General features: G+C 51.0%; 2 protein-coding genes across 3 annotated transcripts; one reads left to right on the forward strand and one right to left on the reverse strand.

Moving 5' to 3' along the window:
- The first annotated feature begins 337 nt into the window (after positions 1-337).
- Positions 338-6,197, forward strand: Krt88 (keratin 88). The gene is made up of 5 exons (NM_001014267.1): positions 338-373; positions 3,103-3,228; positions 4,750-4,967; positions 5,247-5,278; positions 5,788-6,197. The coding sequence occupies exons 1-5, from the start codon at positions 371-373 to the stop codon at positions 5,946-5,948; spliced, it is 540 nt and encodes a 179-aa protein (NP_001014289.1). The 5' UTR covers positions 338-370; the 3' UTR covers positions 5,949-6,197.
- Positions 6,198-11,360: 5,163 nt separating this feature from the next.
- Krt81 (keratin 81) lies at positions 11,361-16,492 on the reverse strand. Of its 2 annotated transcripts, NM_001008814.2 has the most exons (9): positions 16,052-16,488; positions 15,233-15,441; positions 14,513-14,573; positions 13,783-13,878; positions 13,452-13,616; positions 13,092-13,217; positions 12,596-12,816; positions 12,183-12,214; positions 11,363-11,869 (listed from the first exon to the last, which is right to left on the reverse strand). In NM_001008814.2, the coding sequence occupies exons 1-9, from the start codon at positions 16,418-16,420 to the stop codon at positions 11,703-11,705; spliced, it is 1,446 nt and encodes a 481-aa protein (NP_001008814.2). In that variant the 5' UTR covers positions 16,421-16,488; the 3' UTR covers positions 11,363-11,702. The 2 variants fall into 2 exon arrangements, with proteins under 2 accessions (XP_063120156.1, NP_001008814.2); XM_063264086.1 differs by lacking the exon at positions 12,183-12,214 and having other exon boundaries at positions 11,361-11,869; positions 16,052-16,492.

The following is a 16,492-nucleotide window of genomic DNA, read 5'->3' on the forward strand; positions in this document are numbered from 1 at the left end:
CTGTGTGAGTTCCTATCCTGACTTCCTTTGGTGATGAACAGCAATGTGGGAGTGTAAGCTGAATAAACCCTTTCCTCCCCAACTTGCTTCTTGTTCATGATGTTTGTGCAGGAATAGAAACCTTGACTAAGACAGTCACACAACAATGCCAACTGGGTCCCAGGGAGGAAGCCTTCCTCCTTCCTGCCTGGGCTCACAGCACCAGCTCCTTCCATTCTCTGTCTCTAAAAATTCCAATTGGAACCTTGCAACTGTAACCAAGTGAGGTCACAGAGCAGACAGAGACAGAGATGAGGATTTTGTGAGCACCTTAGGCTGGAGCTAGGCTGTGGTACTCGAGAGGTTTGGAGGCATCAGGCGGCCCTTTACCATGGTGAGACTTGCCCATGGCTCATTAGTCACGTGGGTTGAGGCTCTTGGACTCTACCAGGTGCTCCAAGTGCCATCAGCCACAAACTGCTGTATTCCACTTACCATGGGCACACTTGACAGGAAGGGGTACAAGAGACATTTGTGGGAGATGCTCTTTTACATTTTGACCCTGTGTCTGTTCCCCCTTATCCTGCCTGTGAAATTTGCACTGTGTTGGTGTGAACAGTGCACAGTGAATGAAGTTGCTGGTTAGGATGAAGGCATGGGTGTTTCCTCTGTCCTGCAGAGTGCAGAGCCAGTGGCCTGGGCTTACGGCACGATATGGGCAGCTGAGGGAGAGATCTCAGTCCATAAAGCAGATGCTTGTTCCAGAAGCTTGAGGACTCTAATTTGACCCCTAGAACCCAAGTCAAAATCTGGTGTGTGCTTATAATCTTAGAGCTGGGAAGGCAGAGGCAGGGGGAATCCCTGGGGCACTCTGCCTAGCTAGCCTAGCCTAATTGACAAAACCTAGACTCTAGCACTAGACTCTAGCAAGACCCTGTCTCAAAAAACAAGGTGAAAAACACACACACAGCTAATGTTTCCTAGGAGAAACATTCAAAACTGACCTCTGACCTCCACACAGACTTACATAGACACACACACAGACTTACATAGGCACACACACACACACACACACACACACACACACACACACACACACACAGAGCTAATGTGGACAGCTGTCCTAGGGAGAACATTCAAAATTGGCCTCTGGCCTCCACACAGACTTACACAGACACACATAGACACATACAGACACACAGACACACAGACACATACACAGACACACAGAGCTAATGTGGACAGCTGTCTTAGAGAATGACATTCAAAACTGACCTCTGGCTTCCACACAAACTTACACACACACACATGGATACACACACATACATGGATACACACACATGGATACACACACATACATGGATACACACACACACACACGCATACACACACACGCGCACATATACACACAGCTGTCGTAAAGAACGACATTCAAAACTGACCTTTAGCGTTCACATAGACAGACACAGGCAGGCAGATGGACAGAAAACACACACACACACACACACACACACACACACACACACACACACACACACACACACACCTACACACACACTCCTGAAACTCAGTCTGGCTTGGGCTGACAGTCTCCCTCTCCTTTGGGTCCCTATTTGCTTGCAGGTGAAAGGTCTAACTCTGGGCCTGCTCCACAGGAGGTGGCGGGGTTCCAGTTGAGATGGTGATTTAGTGCCACTGTTTCCATTCACTGGCTGCTCATGTGTCACACATGTGGCCAGACACTGACCTCATCCATTAGGGACAGCACTCTCCACTACTGTGTGCTGCAGACAGGATCACTGAATTCTGATCAACAGTGCTCATTAAGATATGGACATGTGTTCACATGTCTAGTGATGTCACATGTCACTTTAGTACAAAAATCAAATGGGCAGAGTTGGTAAGCTTCTCTCCTGAGCTACATACACCCCGGCTCCCTACACCTGGGCTTTTAAAGTCCTTTTCAGACAGACTTGGCAATTCCTTCTCGCAGTCCCCATACGTATAAAACTGAGGTGTGTGAGCTCCAGGTTGGCCTTGGCTATCTATTTTGACTCTGTATTTAAAAACGTGTTTGAGGGTTCCTGAGCTGCCTCAGCAGGAAAAGACACTTACTGCCAAGGACTCATGTGGAGTGTCTTAGTTAGGGTTTCCACTGCTGAGAAGAGACACCATGACCAAAGCAACTCTTATGGGTTGCTCCGGGGCTGGCTTACAGGTTCAGAGGTTCAAGTCCATTATCATCATGGCAGGCCTGGCAGCATCCAGTCATGCCGCTGGAGGAGCTGACAGTTCTACATCTTGTTCCCAAGTCAAACAGGAGAAGCCTGGCTCCTACGTGTCCAGGGTGCCCTGACATTGACACATACATACACACTTCCTCTAACAAGGCCGCACCTACTCCAAGTCCATACCTCCTAAAAGTGCCACTCAAACCACAGCATGGAGTAAGGGGAGAACTGACTTCTACAAGTTGTCTCTGACTGTCACATGCTCACTCACCATGGCATGCTTGTATCTACACACACACACACACACACACACACACACACACATGCACACACAAATAAAATAAAAATGTAAAGTTTTTAACATTAAGAATCGCCACTGGATAGGCTGGAGAGATGGCTCAGTGGTTAGGGGCACTGACTGCTCGTCCAGAGGTCCTGAGTTCAAATCCCAGCAACCACATGGTAGCTCACAACCATTTGTAATCGAGATATGAATACATATATACATATATAGTATATCTACACATATACACATAATACACACACACATATATATACATATATAATAAATCTTTAAAAAAGAATCACCACTAGAGTTCCCCAAACGATAGCTATATGTGGTAAGTTTCAGTGTTTGGCTCCACAGAGCTTACCTCTCCCTGTTCTTGAGATGAATCCTGGATTGCCCAGCCCCCAAAGTCCCTGGACAGATTCCCATCCCGGGACTGTGCACCAGGCTCGGTTTGCTATCTGCAAGTCTGGCTGTGGGATACGCTGACTTCTCTCAGTAACAAGGGCAGAGGACTGGATGTTTAAAGAGGACCTGGCTGGGACACCAGGTCTGGGTGGGCGTTTGGGTTCTGTTTTATCCTTGTCTTCTCTCCCCATCCAGTGTGAGGAAACAAAAGCCACTGTGCAGAAATGCGTGCAGACCCCTAGGCACAGCAAGGAGACTCTGAACAGACTCAACCAGGCGATTCAGCAGTTGAAGATGGAGGCAGGTGGTGCTCGGAGTCAGGTGAGGCACTGGGGCTGGGGGTGGGGTGGGGTGCCGTTACCTGTGCCTTTCTAGACTCCCTCATCCTTTGGAAGAGGTGATGTGTGAGTGTGTGTGCGATTGTTCACATGGGCGTTGACTACACGCGTAGCTCTCGCTTCCCTTGGCCTGGGCTCTGTTTGAAGTCGAGAGATAATTAGCAGAGAGGATGTATATCAATACATATGTCCTTTTATACATCTTTGTATATTTTTTAACGTACCCTTTTTTGCTGTTTTGCCTTAATATCAATCCTGAGCTCACAGTCAGAAATGACAAGATCTACCAAGTTTTCCGTTTTTTTCCTTAAACACATGAAACACACACATCCAGCACTCAGAAGATCTCAGGTTCCAGGCCACCCTGTGCTATGGAGTGAGTTTAGGGGGAAAGTGTGAGTTACAGGTGTATTAGTTGGGGTTCTCTGGAGTCACAGAACTTATGGAATGCCTTTCTGTAGATTAAGGGAATGTATTGGGATGATTTGCAGTCTGTAGCCCAACTAACCCAACAATGGGCAGCTGTGGATGGGAAGCCCAAGAATCCAGAAGCTGCTCAGTCCCATGAGGGTGGTTGTTTCAGCTGGTCTTCCGCATAAGCTAGAATCCTCAAGTAGGTTCAGATGTGCTGGCAAGCAAGTGCAAGCAGGCAAAATGAGTCTTCCTTCTTCCCATGTCCTTATGTATGCCTCCAGCAGAAGGTGTGGCCCAGATTAAAGGTGTGGACCACCATGCCTGGATTTAGAACTTGCCTTGTACCAGGTTGACCTTGAACTCAGAGATCTGCCTGCCTCAGTCTCCCGGGATTAAATGCTTGTACGGGATTAAATGCTTATACTACCTTGCCTGGGCCTAAGCTTTTAATGTCTATGATACCTCAAGATCTGGATCAAAAATGTATGTCATCACATGTCAAGATCTGGGTCAGAAGCCTGAGTCTTCCAGCCTCCAGATCTGCACACAGATGTGCCCTCCTTTTGTGGATTGTAATGCATGAAATAATTCTATGGTTGGGGGCTCACCACAACTCACGGACCTGTGTTAAAGGGTCGCAGCGTTAGGAAGGTTGAGAACCACTGCTCTAGAGATACTCAAACAAGTGGATAGATTTCAGAGCAGGCCTCCATTTCCTCCAGACCATGGGTTATCTTCACACCCACACTGCTCCAGGCTTTTCAGTAATGGTTAGGTCCCTGAGGCAGGAGGAATGAGGATGAGGCTGACTATCTATCTCTACCTATATGTCTGTCTGTCTGTCTGTCTGTCTATCTATCTATCTATCTATCTATCATCTATCTACCTATCATCTATCTATCTATCTACCTATCATCTATCTATCTATCTATCTATCTATCTATCTATCTATTGTCTATCTAACTAGCTGGCCATCTATCTATCTATCTATCTATCCACCCACCCATCCATCATCTATCTATCTATCTATCTATCTATCTATCTATCTATCTATCTATCTATCAATCTATGCTCTTTGCTTCATTTCCAGCCATGTGAGCTACAGAAAACCAAAGACTTGGAGGCCATGAAGGATGTGGCCTCAGGCAGTGCTAAGGGTAAACTGGCTTGGCTGGAGGCTGCCCTGCAGCGGGCCAGGCAGGACATGGCCCGGCAGCTACGTGAGTACCAGGAGCTTATGATCGTCAAATTGGGCCTGGACTTTGAGATCGCCACCTACCGCAGGCTGCTGGAGGGTGAGGAGCAGAGGTGAGGTCTCATGAGGTGAGGGGGTGGGTATCCAGCCTTGGCTCTCCTGCAGTCAGTCTTCCCACACCTTTGTAGCTCCTTGAACAAAAACACCCAGGGCTGGGTGTGGGCTGAGGTAATGTCAGACGGCAGAGCTGTTTGTCCATCAAATCAAGGAAATGGTAAAGCCCGGCCAGGCCCAAGGAGCCTGCAGGCTGGAAGGCTGTCTGACTTGGGAGTGTGGGAGTCAGAGGAAACTGGTAGGTGGATTGACGTAGCTATTGCTTCTTTTTGCCACAGGCTTGGTCTGAGACTTGAGGCAGGGAGCGTGGGTAAGTGACTTGGGTAAGATATGAAATCTCGTCATCCCCAACTCCCCCCCCCCCACCCCCATTCCCTCAGTACCCTGAGTAGTTTTATCTGTCCCTCTATGCAGGTCACAGTTGTGGGGGGACTGTCTTCTCAGGGAATAATTCCCTGTGTGTGTTCTGGGAGAGGACTATGGGGGAGCCCAACTTCTGGGTGTGGGCTGAGTCAGAGTCAAACAGCAGAGCCATTTGTCTATTAAGTCAAGGAGATGGTGATAGGAGTCAGGCCGGGCCCAAGGAGCCTGCGGCTGGAAGGCTGTATCTGATCTGGGAGTGTGGGAGTCAGTTTCTGTATTGGGGAACCTGGTAGGTGGATTCCTCTTGCCACAGACCTTGTCTGGGACTTGGGGCAGAGAGCATTACTCTGGCGCTGAGGAGGGTCTATCTCTCTTGAAGAAGAGGAGCCTGGCAGCCTTGGGACGGGAAGGATTCTCTGAATCCTCTCACTGATCTCAATTCTCTCCTCTGTGCAGGTCCCAGCAGTGATGTCAGTCCCGGCCTGACCTCTGTCTTAAGGGCACCCGGCGTCGGTTCCTGTGGCCTGGACATGAGCGCCCCTGGTGGTGGCTGCTCTCTCTGCAGCTCCGCGGGCTGTGTTGGAGGCTTTGGCTGCCTTGGCTCCCGTGAATGTTGAACCCCTCCCTCCGGAGAAGACTAGAAACTGGCGCTTCTGCCTCTTGTCTCAGATTTCCTTGCCCACAGAGCTGGCCCTCTTCTCCCTTCCCCCTTTTGCACCTCACCTGGAACTAGACGGGACTCCGGTGTCGTCCTGTAGACAGGGCCTGTGGCTACCTGAACCTTGCATCCTGCTCCTCTGACTGGTTCTATTCTTGCCCCTCCCCCCCCAGGCTTGCCCTTTAATAAAACATTCTGTGGTGGTTAAGCAGCCAGCCTGTCTGAACCGGACTTCCAGGCCACTCACAGAACCAGCCAATACCATGAAGGAACATGGTGGTGTGTGGGTGCTAGGTGACTTAGTCTTGGGTGACTTACTATTGTACAGCTCAGATCTTTATATGATGGGACAGGTGGTTTGGTGGATGAAGAAAGCAAGAGACTGGGTAAATTCCACAGACTGTGTGTCTGGGTCCACAGTCAACTAACCTGATCTGTTAGTCTTGGTTTTGGAGTCGAGGATCGAACCCAGTGCCTTGGGCATGCGAGGCAAACTAGGCAAGCATCCTGTGGCTGGATTACATCCCAGCCCCCGGCCAACCTCCCAGCCCCATTGTAGAGATAGGCTCTCCCTCGCAACTCAGACATGCATGGAACTTCCTACGCAGCCCAGGACTGAACTCAAAATCCTCCTGCCTTAGCAAGCCAAGTGCTTGTCTACAAGCATGCACTATGACACCAGCTCTAGTCACGAATGGTGGTATGAGGTCTCCTATAGTTCTAGCCCCAGGGACTTGACAGTGAGACAGACACTCTGGCCCTGTTCTCTGGGGGCAGGACACAGGCACAGATATAAATAAGAATAAAGAAGGGTTGGGGATGGGGAGAAAGCCCACCTCCGCTGCCTTGATATACACTCAAAGCCAGGCTCAGGCTCATAACTGGGTGGCCCAGACCTACGTTCTAATTTAGGAAGAGGTGGTGGGGCAGGAAAACATTAAGCCGCAGGGAAGTGGCCTCATGTCTACCTCCATATATGAGGGATAGTTTGGTCTGAGTTTCCCCAAGGAGGCTGTACTTGGACAAGGGGACAGTTTCCTGAAGGCTTGGGGTGGGGTGGTCAGAGCAAGGCTGGCTTTGTAGAGTGGTAGAGCAAGGGTCTGTTTGGAGAGTTCACATTCTTTTCCATTGCGAAAAGGATTATGTCATCAGTGTGTCCTGGGAACAATAGTTCCTGCTCTCCACATCTCTGGGTGGGGCTCAGGTGCGTCATTAGCCAGAGGCCCAGCATCTCCTTTTAAGGCATTTAAGTGCCTGAGTGTCGGCAGTTTCCTTGTTCCAGCACCCGAGGAGCAGCTATCCAAAAGGCTCCTTTCTCGGGCACACAGGGCAGTGTCATGGAGAAGGAATGGATGGGAATGTGGCTTGCTGTTGGTGGCATGTCTCATCAGCCTCATGGTGATCTCTGGCCTTCTCTAACCAAATATTCTTACTGGCTCCCCTAGCACAAGGAGCCCTGAGGGCGTTCTCCTACCTGGGTCTCCAGAGTCCAGCTCCATGTCCCTTGCATTTTACTGGGAGGTAGTGAATGATTTTCAGGATCAGTTTTTCTAGCTCCAGTTTCAGTGTGTGTCAGGGAGTGGGGCTCGGAGGGAAGTGAAGGCAGAAAATCTCAGGGGTAGCAGACGGGACTTCTGTCCAGCATCCTGCATCCCAGCTCCCCGGAGACTGGCTGACCACATTTTTCCCTTTCCAGACCCCAAGCTTCAGGTTGCCTGGAGTCTGTCTGGAGATCCTGAGGGTCTGGGGTCGGGTTGGAGTATTTTTCTAGACTAGAGCTATTTGAGTCACCAGATCTCTGTGGTTTAGGACACATTCTCTAAGAGGTTCCCCAAGCCATGGACCACATTCCAGCATGGGATGGAGGAGACTCAGCTGGTGGCTTTATGAGGAGTCATTTGTTCTGAATCGAGGTGACTTCTGAGGGGAACAGGGCTGTCCCCAGTTCAGTCATTGCTTCTCATTACAAGGGTGAGGCAGGAGAGGAAGCCATTAGGGGTCATGGGAAGGGGGGAAACCTCTTACCCTAGGATTTAACTTATATGTTTAACTGGCTGACTGCATCTAACACACTGCTTGGATCAGGGGAGACAATCTAAGGAGAACAGAACCCTTTCTGAGAGGTGATCTGAGTGTTATAACAATGAATGGGTGGAATTTGTTAGGACCAAGCACGTGGCTTTGAGTCTAATTCGTGGGCATTTGTCTCAATCTAAACTTGAGCAACGTTTTGCAAATGACCTTACAATTTCGTTTACTTTTTTTAAAGATTTATTTGTTTAGTTTCATGCGCATGGGTGTATGTCTGTGTGAATGTTTACAGTGTACCCGCAGGTTCCCTAAGCAGCCAGAAGAGGGCACTGGATCCCCTAGAATGGGAGTCACAGGCAGTTGTGAGCCCCTGACATGGGTGCTGGGTCCTGAACTCAGGTGTTCTTAATTGCTGGACCATCTCTTTAGCTCCCACAAAAGGAAATTCTGTAAGGTAGGAGACGTAAGCCAGCATATGTGTTTCTTAAAATTTAATTTATCTTTACACTTTAACTTTTTGAGCCTGGTTGGAAAAATGATATTCTTTGAAGGATGCAAGTTTAAAAACCACAAAATGCACACGTGCGCGGGCACACACACACAATCCTTACAGGCCCCGCCCCCCGCCCCCCATTTTTAGTAAATGTCACTCTGGTCACATAGAATTGTTTGGATCTCACCCGAGTGAAGGCCCCTAAAAGAAGACTCCTTAGGAACTCCCATGCCCATAAAGATGGTTTTCTGTTCACTTCATAGCACTCAGATGTACCTACCAGATGTTGAGCTGGGTTCACATCTCTATCTGAGACCTTGAGGACAGTGACTGTGTCATCGTTTACCCATCTTTAGGACCTACCACCTAAATAGTTTTGGTTGGTTGACACATTATGGTCTAAGTTGACCTACCCAGGAATATTTTGTGCTCCCCCCCCCCCAATTGGAATGTCTCAAACTTACGTGATCCCTTGAAGTCATTTAAAAGTATTGTGGCTGGAGATGGAACCCAGGGCCTTGTGCGTGCAAAGTTGTGGACTCTATTCCAATCTGCATCCCCAAACCTTTGTGAGCATCGGTATACCCTTAAAGAGAGATGGGAAAGTCTAAGGCTAGCTGAGCTCCCTCGGCTGCAGTTAGAGCAACAGCACACAAACCTGGTGGGTCAGAACAACAAAGGCAACCAACCTATCCAGGGAACCCTTCCCAGAATGCCGCTCAGCAGCCCGAGACTATCACCACTCCTATTTGATTTACAGTGTCATCCTGGGACACCTGCCTAACCAGGACACCTGATACATCAATCAAGCTTTTGTACAGGAGCAGAACCCAGAGAGTGCATACATATTACAAAGGAGATTGGCTTACACATGCAATGTGGCTGGGGAACCCAACAATGGCTGGCAATACACTTAGGCTGAGGACCAGGCTTCACATCTCAGCTGTCCCACACTGGACTTGAAGTCTCAGAGAACCACTGGTCTCTAGCCTATGATGCAAGGCTGAAGATATGAGGGGTGATTGCAGAGATTGCAAGCAACAGACCAGACCCACTTACCAGCAAGGGACAGAGGCAGACAGGCAGAAGCAGAATCACCTCTCTCAGATCCCTTTTGTAGCTGGGTCATTGCTAGAAAGTGCTGCCCACTCTGGGGAGGGTCTTCCCCCACAGCTAGTCTTTCCATGAAACACCCTCACAGATCCTCTCAGAAACATGTTTCTTAGCTGATTCAATTAGATTGATGATCTAGATTAACCATCACTGTGGTGTCTGCTCATAACCCTACTCTGCGCTCACTGTGCCCTCACAAATCCCTGAAGCTCGGAGAATGTGGAAGTTGTGTGGCTGGAATGGGTGGGAGAAAAGAACGGATCAGAGCCTGACAAAGTGAGGGATTGACAGCAGGTAGACCAGTAGTCCCTTAAGGCCCAGCTTGGGTTGTGACAATAGTGAGGTTGACAGGGAGGTGGCAGAGAAGTGGCCTGTCCAGACTGGAACCTTCATAGAGGGCTGGGACTTCAGGACATAGAGTCTGGACATAGGTCCTGCTTCTTAGCTTTGCTCTGTCTTACCAAGAGGGTTAGCAAGAAGAGCCACACACTTTGGAACCCTCTGGAGCACTGTCTATCAGAGATGGCTGGCTCTGGCTTGACTCTATGTCAGACATGAGCCCTTACTCAGGCCATTCTGCTTTGCTCTCTCAGTGGTCTTCACTGTGTGTGTGTGTGTGTGTGTGTGTGTGTGTGTGTGTGTGTGTGTGTGTGTGTGTGAGCGCCCTCGCACAGGGTTGGGGGAGGAGGACTTCCATTTCTGCTACATCTTCTAAGGCTGAGAGTGGAAGTTTAGGGGTGCACTGTGTGGCAAGATGTATGTTCAGTGACAAGCCTCAAGGCATTTGCTACGCTCCAGCTCCTCCTCGCAGGGTCTGTGAAGGAGTTTGGTGACCCCAGGCAGGAGTATGGACATCTGTCTCCAAGCTTGTGACCTCTTTTCATGAATATGTGTGTAATGAGAGGCTGCTGGTGGCCCTGACTCCTGGGGACATTTTTACTTTATATCCTACAAAAGAACAATACCTAAGAAATGAGGGTAGTGGTTGCTTGTGGCAAGTCCTGAAATTGCTTTCCTCTTTCATAAGGTGCGACCTGAGTTGGGAGCCCCTGTGGTTAACCTCGTCCTAAAGAGTTGTGCAAACAGGTGCAGAGAGAGCAAGCACACAGCCTGTGTTTACTCAGCCGTGGAGAGGCAGAGCAGAGACAGAGCAGCCTCCCCGATTGTGCTGTGTGCTGTATCTGAGGCAACGCAGCAGCTAGGGCAGGGCTCCAAACCCCAAAGGAAGAAAAGGAAAGCCAAGTCAAAGGGGTTTGAAGCTTTACATCATGTTGGTGTGTTCTTGCCTTTAGTAAATTACTCAGGCGTGAGTCTTCCCCACTGACATGAGCGATGTTTCCTTAAGCTCCAGGCGCTGGAGAACGCGGTGCTTACTGTCCAGAGATTACAAAGAGCTCTGGCTGCCTTCTGGACGGCAGTGGGCGGCTCAGTGAAATGAGCAGGAGAGAAAAACATAAGATCCACAATGCGGCTGCACCGCTCAACTAAGAGACAGGCCGCGCCCCAGCCATCGCTCATCTCTGCCCGCTGTTTTTTTTCTGTCTCGGGAGATGTACTTTTACGGTTGTGTGGGTAAAACTGCACCACACGAGGGCCAAGAGAGTGGGCTTCAGACAGGACTAAGACTGCTGGGAGCCCAGGGACAAAGCCGGTCCTGGAAGTTCCGTTCTCGATTCCATGTGATGTAGATTTGAACCCTGGCTCCTTAGAAGGCAGACAGAGATGAAGACAAAGTTCAGAGTTGACTACATTAATTTATTGGAAACAGATCAAGACAGAGATTAGAGAGGGGAGGGGGACTGTGGTTCTAACTGCTGGCTCACAGTTAAGGCAGGGTAGGTGGTATTCTAGCCCCGCCCCCAGACTCCCCACCCTGAAGCTCCAAAGGGACTTCTAGAAGCCAGTATTCACTTCTGAGAGCAAAGGGGGTCCTCCAGGGAGACCAGAGGGGCCAAGAGTGAGGGTCATTTCAAAGTGAGCGAGTGGCTGAGTCCCTTCTTCTAGGTCCCAATATTGGTCAGCCAGGGATGACTCAGGATGAAATGCTATGAAGGGGCCGGGATGTGAAGGCAGTTTTTAACATTTACGGCCACAGGACACAGCTGAGCCACAGGGTGCACACAGGCCTGTGTTCACTGCCAAGTTCCCGCTGCAGGGGGCGCTGCAGGCGCTGCCGGTCACCGGCCTGGAACCTGACACGCACAGGTCCCCACACACAACTCCTCCGCGGGAGCTGCTGACACCTGCGGATCCAGAAGAATGAGTCAGAGTGGAGGCGGGGGGGGGGGGGCGGGGGTTGCGGGCGATAGCTGGGAAAGCCTCCTGATTTCCTAAGAACCCTGTTCCCTGACCCCGAGTCCCTGGAATTAAAAGTCAGACCCCTTCCCGTGAACCATCTGGTTCCATATAGATATGAAAGTCTAGACAGTCTGACCCCAAATCCCTGCCGATAATGTGGCAGCTCCTGTTTTGCATTTAGTTCTCATCTAAACTCCTTTCACATTCTGCCCGCTGTCACAGGCAGTAAATCTGTCCATACAAATTGCTAATACTTACAGACATTCACAGCTCCGACACCTTCACACAGTCTGGGGGAAGACAAGAAAGAACTTATGAAGAAACACTCATTCTACTTATTCATTTTTAAAGTATGTTTTGTTTGTGCAGACTTATTTCTACATGCTTTAATGGATTCACATTTTTAAATAATAATCATAATAAACTGTTAAAACCAAAAAAAAAAAAAAAAAAAAAGAAAGAACTTATGAAACCCAACACGGTAGCAAACACTGCTACCCCCCGCCACGCCCCCCAAACTCGCTCCACAAGTCAGAATTTTCCCTCAACAGTTGGTCAGAACACCGTCCATTATAAACACAACCTTAAAGAAACCTATTAAAGATTCGCCCCCAAAGTCTGGCTATTGGCCAAGGGCAAAACAGGGTTTGATTCCTCTGGGAAGGACCCACCTCTGTTCCTCGCCCTCCAGCAGGTGCCTGTAGGTGGCGATCTCGATGTCCAGACCCAGCTTGGAGTTCATCACCTCCTGGTATTCCTTGAGCAGGCAGGCCATGTCCTGCTTGGCCTTCTGCAGGGCAGCCTCCAGCTCAGCCAGCTTGCAGCGGGCATCGGTGAGGGCAGCCTCTCCCTGCTGCTCAGACTGGGTCACAGCAGCCTCCAGCTTGGTGTTCTGGGGACACAGAAGAGAACAGGATAGCCAAGGGTCTCTGGGTCCCACTGTCCATTATCGGCACATTATCCAGTTTCTCCCACCAGTCAGGAACATTCTAGAAGCAGCCTCTTGCCTTGTTCCCGTGGGTCAACCTGAGTGAGTGTGATCAGGAAACCCAGCTGTGCCAATGGTGGAAGACTAAATGGTAAGCTCCAAGCAGGACACAAGCTGACTGTGTGGCACCGAGTAGGTACCCAGCCTCTCTGGTCTCAGAGCATCTGAACCTTACACACCTGGCACTTGGCGTTCTCGATCTCGGCTGTCAGCCTCTGGATGATTCTGTTCAGCTCATTGATCTCCTCTCTGGTGCGACGCAGGGTCTCTCCATGCCGGATCACTGTGGCCTTTATCTCCTCACACTGGGGGTAGGAGGGAAGCAGAGATACCCATGAGGCTCAGGTTGTAACATTGACCCAGTGAGCACACTGCCACCGAGTGTGCAAGATGCACAGTGGGCAGGCTGGGCTGCCTCCTCAGCCTAGAGCTGTGTGCCATCCTCTTGTGTTTCCTGGTGTGCAAGAAGAAGCCTTTTCTGATAGATCCTGGAGTCCTTCCCACTGTCTCATCTAAGGACAGATGTCCTGACCTCTCACCTTGGTGCGGTACCAGGACTCGGCCTCTGCGCGGCTGCGGCTGGCAATGTCATCGTACTGAGCCTTGATCTCAGCAATGACGCAGTCCATGTTCAGGTCCCGGCTGTTGTCCATCTTGACGATGACGGAGGTGTCTGAGATGTGGGCGTGGAGGATGCGGGTCTCCTGCAGGAGGAGGGAGACAGCAGTCAAAGGCTTCTTGAAAATCCAGTCTAATCCCACATCCCTGTGCCAACCTCTCAGACTTCCCCTGGCCCACACAGGACTTCACAGTGATGCAACAACTGTCTGCAGGCTACTTGTTGGGCTTCCACCTTGCTGCTGCCCTCACCTCCTCATACAGTCGCCTCAGGAAGTCGATCTCCTGGGTCAGCGCCTCTGTGTTGGCCTCCAGGTCTGACTTGCGCAGGTAGGCACAGTCCACATCCTGGGAGAGAGGGAGAGGTGTGAACCTGTTTTCATCTGTCCTATGCAGCACAGGGAGAAGGATCCCAGTGTTTGTGTGTGCAAACTGTCTCTGCTTCCCTTCCCAGCATGCATTTGGCAGCCCTTTTTCTGTGGAGACTCTCCCTGCCTCCCAGCTTGGTCCTAACACTTATTTCCTTTTTTTCTCATTTTGATTCTGTACTGGAAACCTCCCAGAGGGGCTCCGGTTCTGCTACGGGAGCTTGCCCTGCCCCACAGTGATCCCTGGCTCTGTTGCCTTGAACAGAGTCCTGACGTTGTGGTTTGACTTGTGGAGCAGGAAGCAGACCACACAATCATTCAGTGGGGAGAACAAAGCCCAGTGGTTTCCTCAGATTCCAGTCACAGAGCCTCTGAAGCAGGAGAAGGCAGCAGAGGTCAGGGTAGCCACATACTGCCTCGGGGCCACTAGACATTCCAGGCAATTTGCCCTTTGTCACAGGCCTGACAGGATATTCATGAGTCGCCTTTTGGGGAATTCCCCCTCCTCCGTGGAAAGGTTCCCACCGGACCCCCGACATTAGCACCATTTCCCTGCAAGCACAGTGTGCCCCTAGCGGGTTCATGTTGCTCTGCCTCCTACAGCTGTAACTCACCTTCTTCAGAGCCACAAACTCATTCTCAGCTGTGGCTCTCAGAGAAACTTCCTCCTCGTACCTGACGTGAAGAGAGGAGAGGTCAGGTGGGGGGCTTAGTCTCTGAATCCCATATTCCATGTCAGAGAGCAGGGAGAATCCTTACAGCGGATCCTTCCAGCCCCGTGAAGGACTTTCTGGTTGGGTCTAGAGTTATCTAGGGATCTCCGTCTATTTGAGTTTAGGGTATAAGGCTTGTAGGGGACTTGTGAGCATTCTGCTCGAGGGTCAGCCTCAGTGTCTTGGGGGGAATGGACATCCTGTATTCTTGGCCATGTAGATCTAGCATTCTGTCACTTATCAGTTTTATCCCAGCTGCTGAAAGCCCTAGAGATGCAGGACTGGGAACGTAGGTCTGTGGAGTTTGTGAGACTGGGTCCTGGCTCTCCTAATGCCTAAAGCTGTATTTACTTGGTTGCCACAGTTCATGGGAACAGGTAGAATGCTCTAGAGTGTCTTCCCCCAGAAGTGAGCAGGCCTAGATGCTAAACTGTCTCCAGCTGAGCTAGACAGAGCCTAACCAAACACAGGGCCCCTTCAGGTGACTGCCTACCCAGAAACCCCATAGATGGCAGGCAGGATTTGGCAATGCCCTCTGCTGTGGGCCACACATGTTCCTGGGAACAACTTTATTTCCTGTGCCCTGAGCTTCCAGCTAAACTGAATCCCAAGAACCCTCACCTCTTCTTGTAGCCCTCCATGGCCTCCTGAGCATGGTTGAGCTCAGCAGCCAGCCTGCCACTGTCGGCCTCCACACACTCAGCCTCCCGCCTCAGAGTCTCGATGTAGCCCTCGAACAGAGGCTCCACGTTGCTCTCACAGCACTTGCGGTTCTGGAAGAACTGCCACTTGGTCTCCAGCAGCTTGTTCTGCTGCTCCAGGAAGCGCACCTGCCATGGAGGGAGAAGGGGTTCAGGGGCAGGTCTGGGATGATGGTGGAGATGGAGTAGAGGGGCTCTGGGAAGGAGCCTGAGTCTCCATTCCCTTATCTTGGCCTTGCCTGTCTTTCCCATGGGTAGAGAGCACAAGGGATAGGGTCAGTGCCTACTCAGGAAGCCAGGTGGACACCTCAGTGCCCTATGCTGGGCTCAGTGCTCTCCTCTGAAGCAAGGAAGGCAGGAGTCCCCATAAGCAGAGCACCCCTATTCACATCCCAGAGGCGATGGAGTCACAGGCCTTTTGGAGTCTCTCACTAGGAAGGCCTCTGCCCCTTCCTCCAATAGTCTGCACCCTTCCTGTCAGCCCAAGTGCAGTCTCCCTTCTTGGCCTGGCCAAAGCTCCATCCTGCAGCCCTTGGGACTCCCTGTAGTCAGTTTGTGCCCAGGACAGCCTGGCCACTTCTCTCGGCCATAAGCTTGCTTCTCAGAACTGACAAGTGAGCCCTGTGAATCCTGTCTTTTGAGCTCATTTTGGGAGGGCTTTCTGCTTCCCATTCCCCTCAGCGCCCAGCCTTGGCTGTGTCCTGCTGTGCTCCAGGAAGGACTGGTCCAGGACACCCACCTTGTCGATGAAGGCCGCGAACCTGCTGTTCAGGCACTTGATCTGCTCCTTCTCCTCATGCTTCACGCACTGAGCATTGGGGTCGATCTCCAGGTTGAGGGGGGTGAGCAGGCTCTCGTTGACAGAGACGGTGGTGATGCAGGGCGGGCTGGGCCCACAGACGCCTCCGGATCGGTATCCGAAGCTGCGTCCACAGGAGCCAGAGCGGAAGGCCCCGCAGACACTGCGGCTGCCGAAACCCCCTGAGAGTCCGCGGTAGCAGGAGATGCCCCTGTAGGGAGCTGCAGTGATGCAGCAGCGGCCGGGACGGGGCCCACAGGCTGAGGCGCAGCTGAAGGCGCGGCCACAGAATCCTGATCCACAGGTCATTGTGCTTCTGAAGATGGGCTGCAAAGTTCTGGATGGGAGCTCCGGAGTCCTGATGGAAGCTCCAATGTGCTC

This window comes from Rattus norvegicus, chromosome 7, assembly GCF_036323735.1.
Source record: "Rattus norvegicus strain BN/NHsdMcwi chromosome 7, GRCr8, whole genome shotgun sequence".
Classification (NCBI taxonomy): Eukaryota; Metazoa; Chordata; class Mammalia; order Rodentia; family Muridae; genus Rattus; species Rattus norvegicus.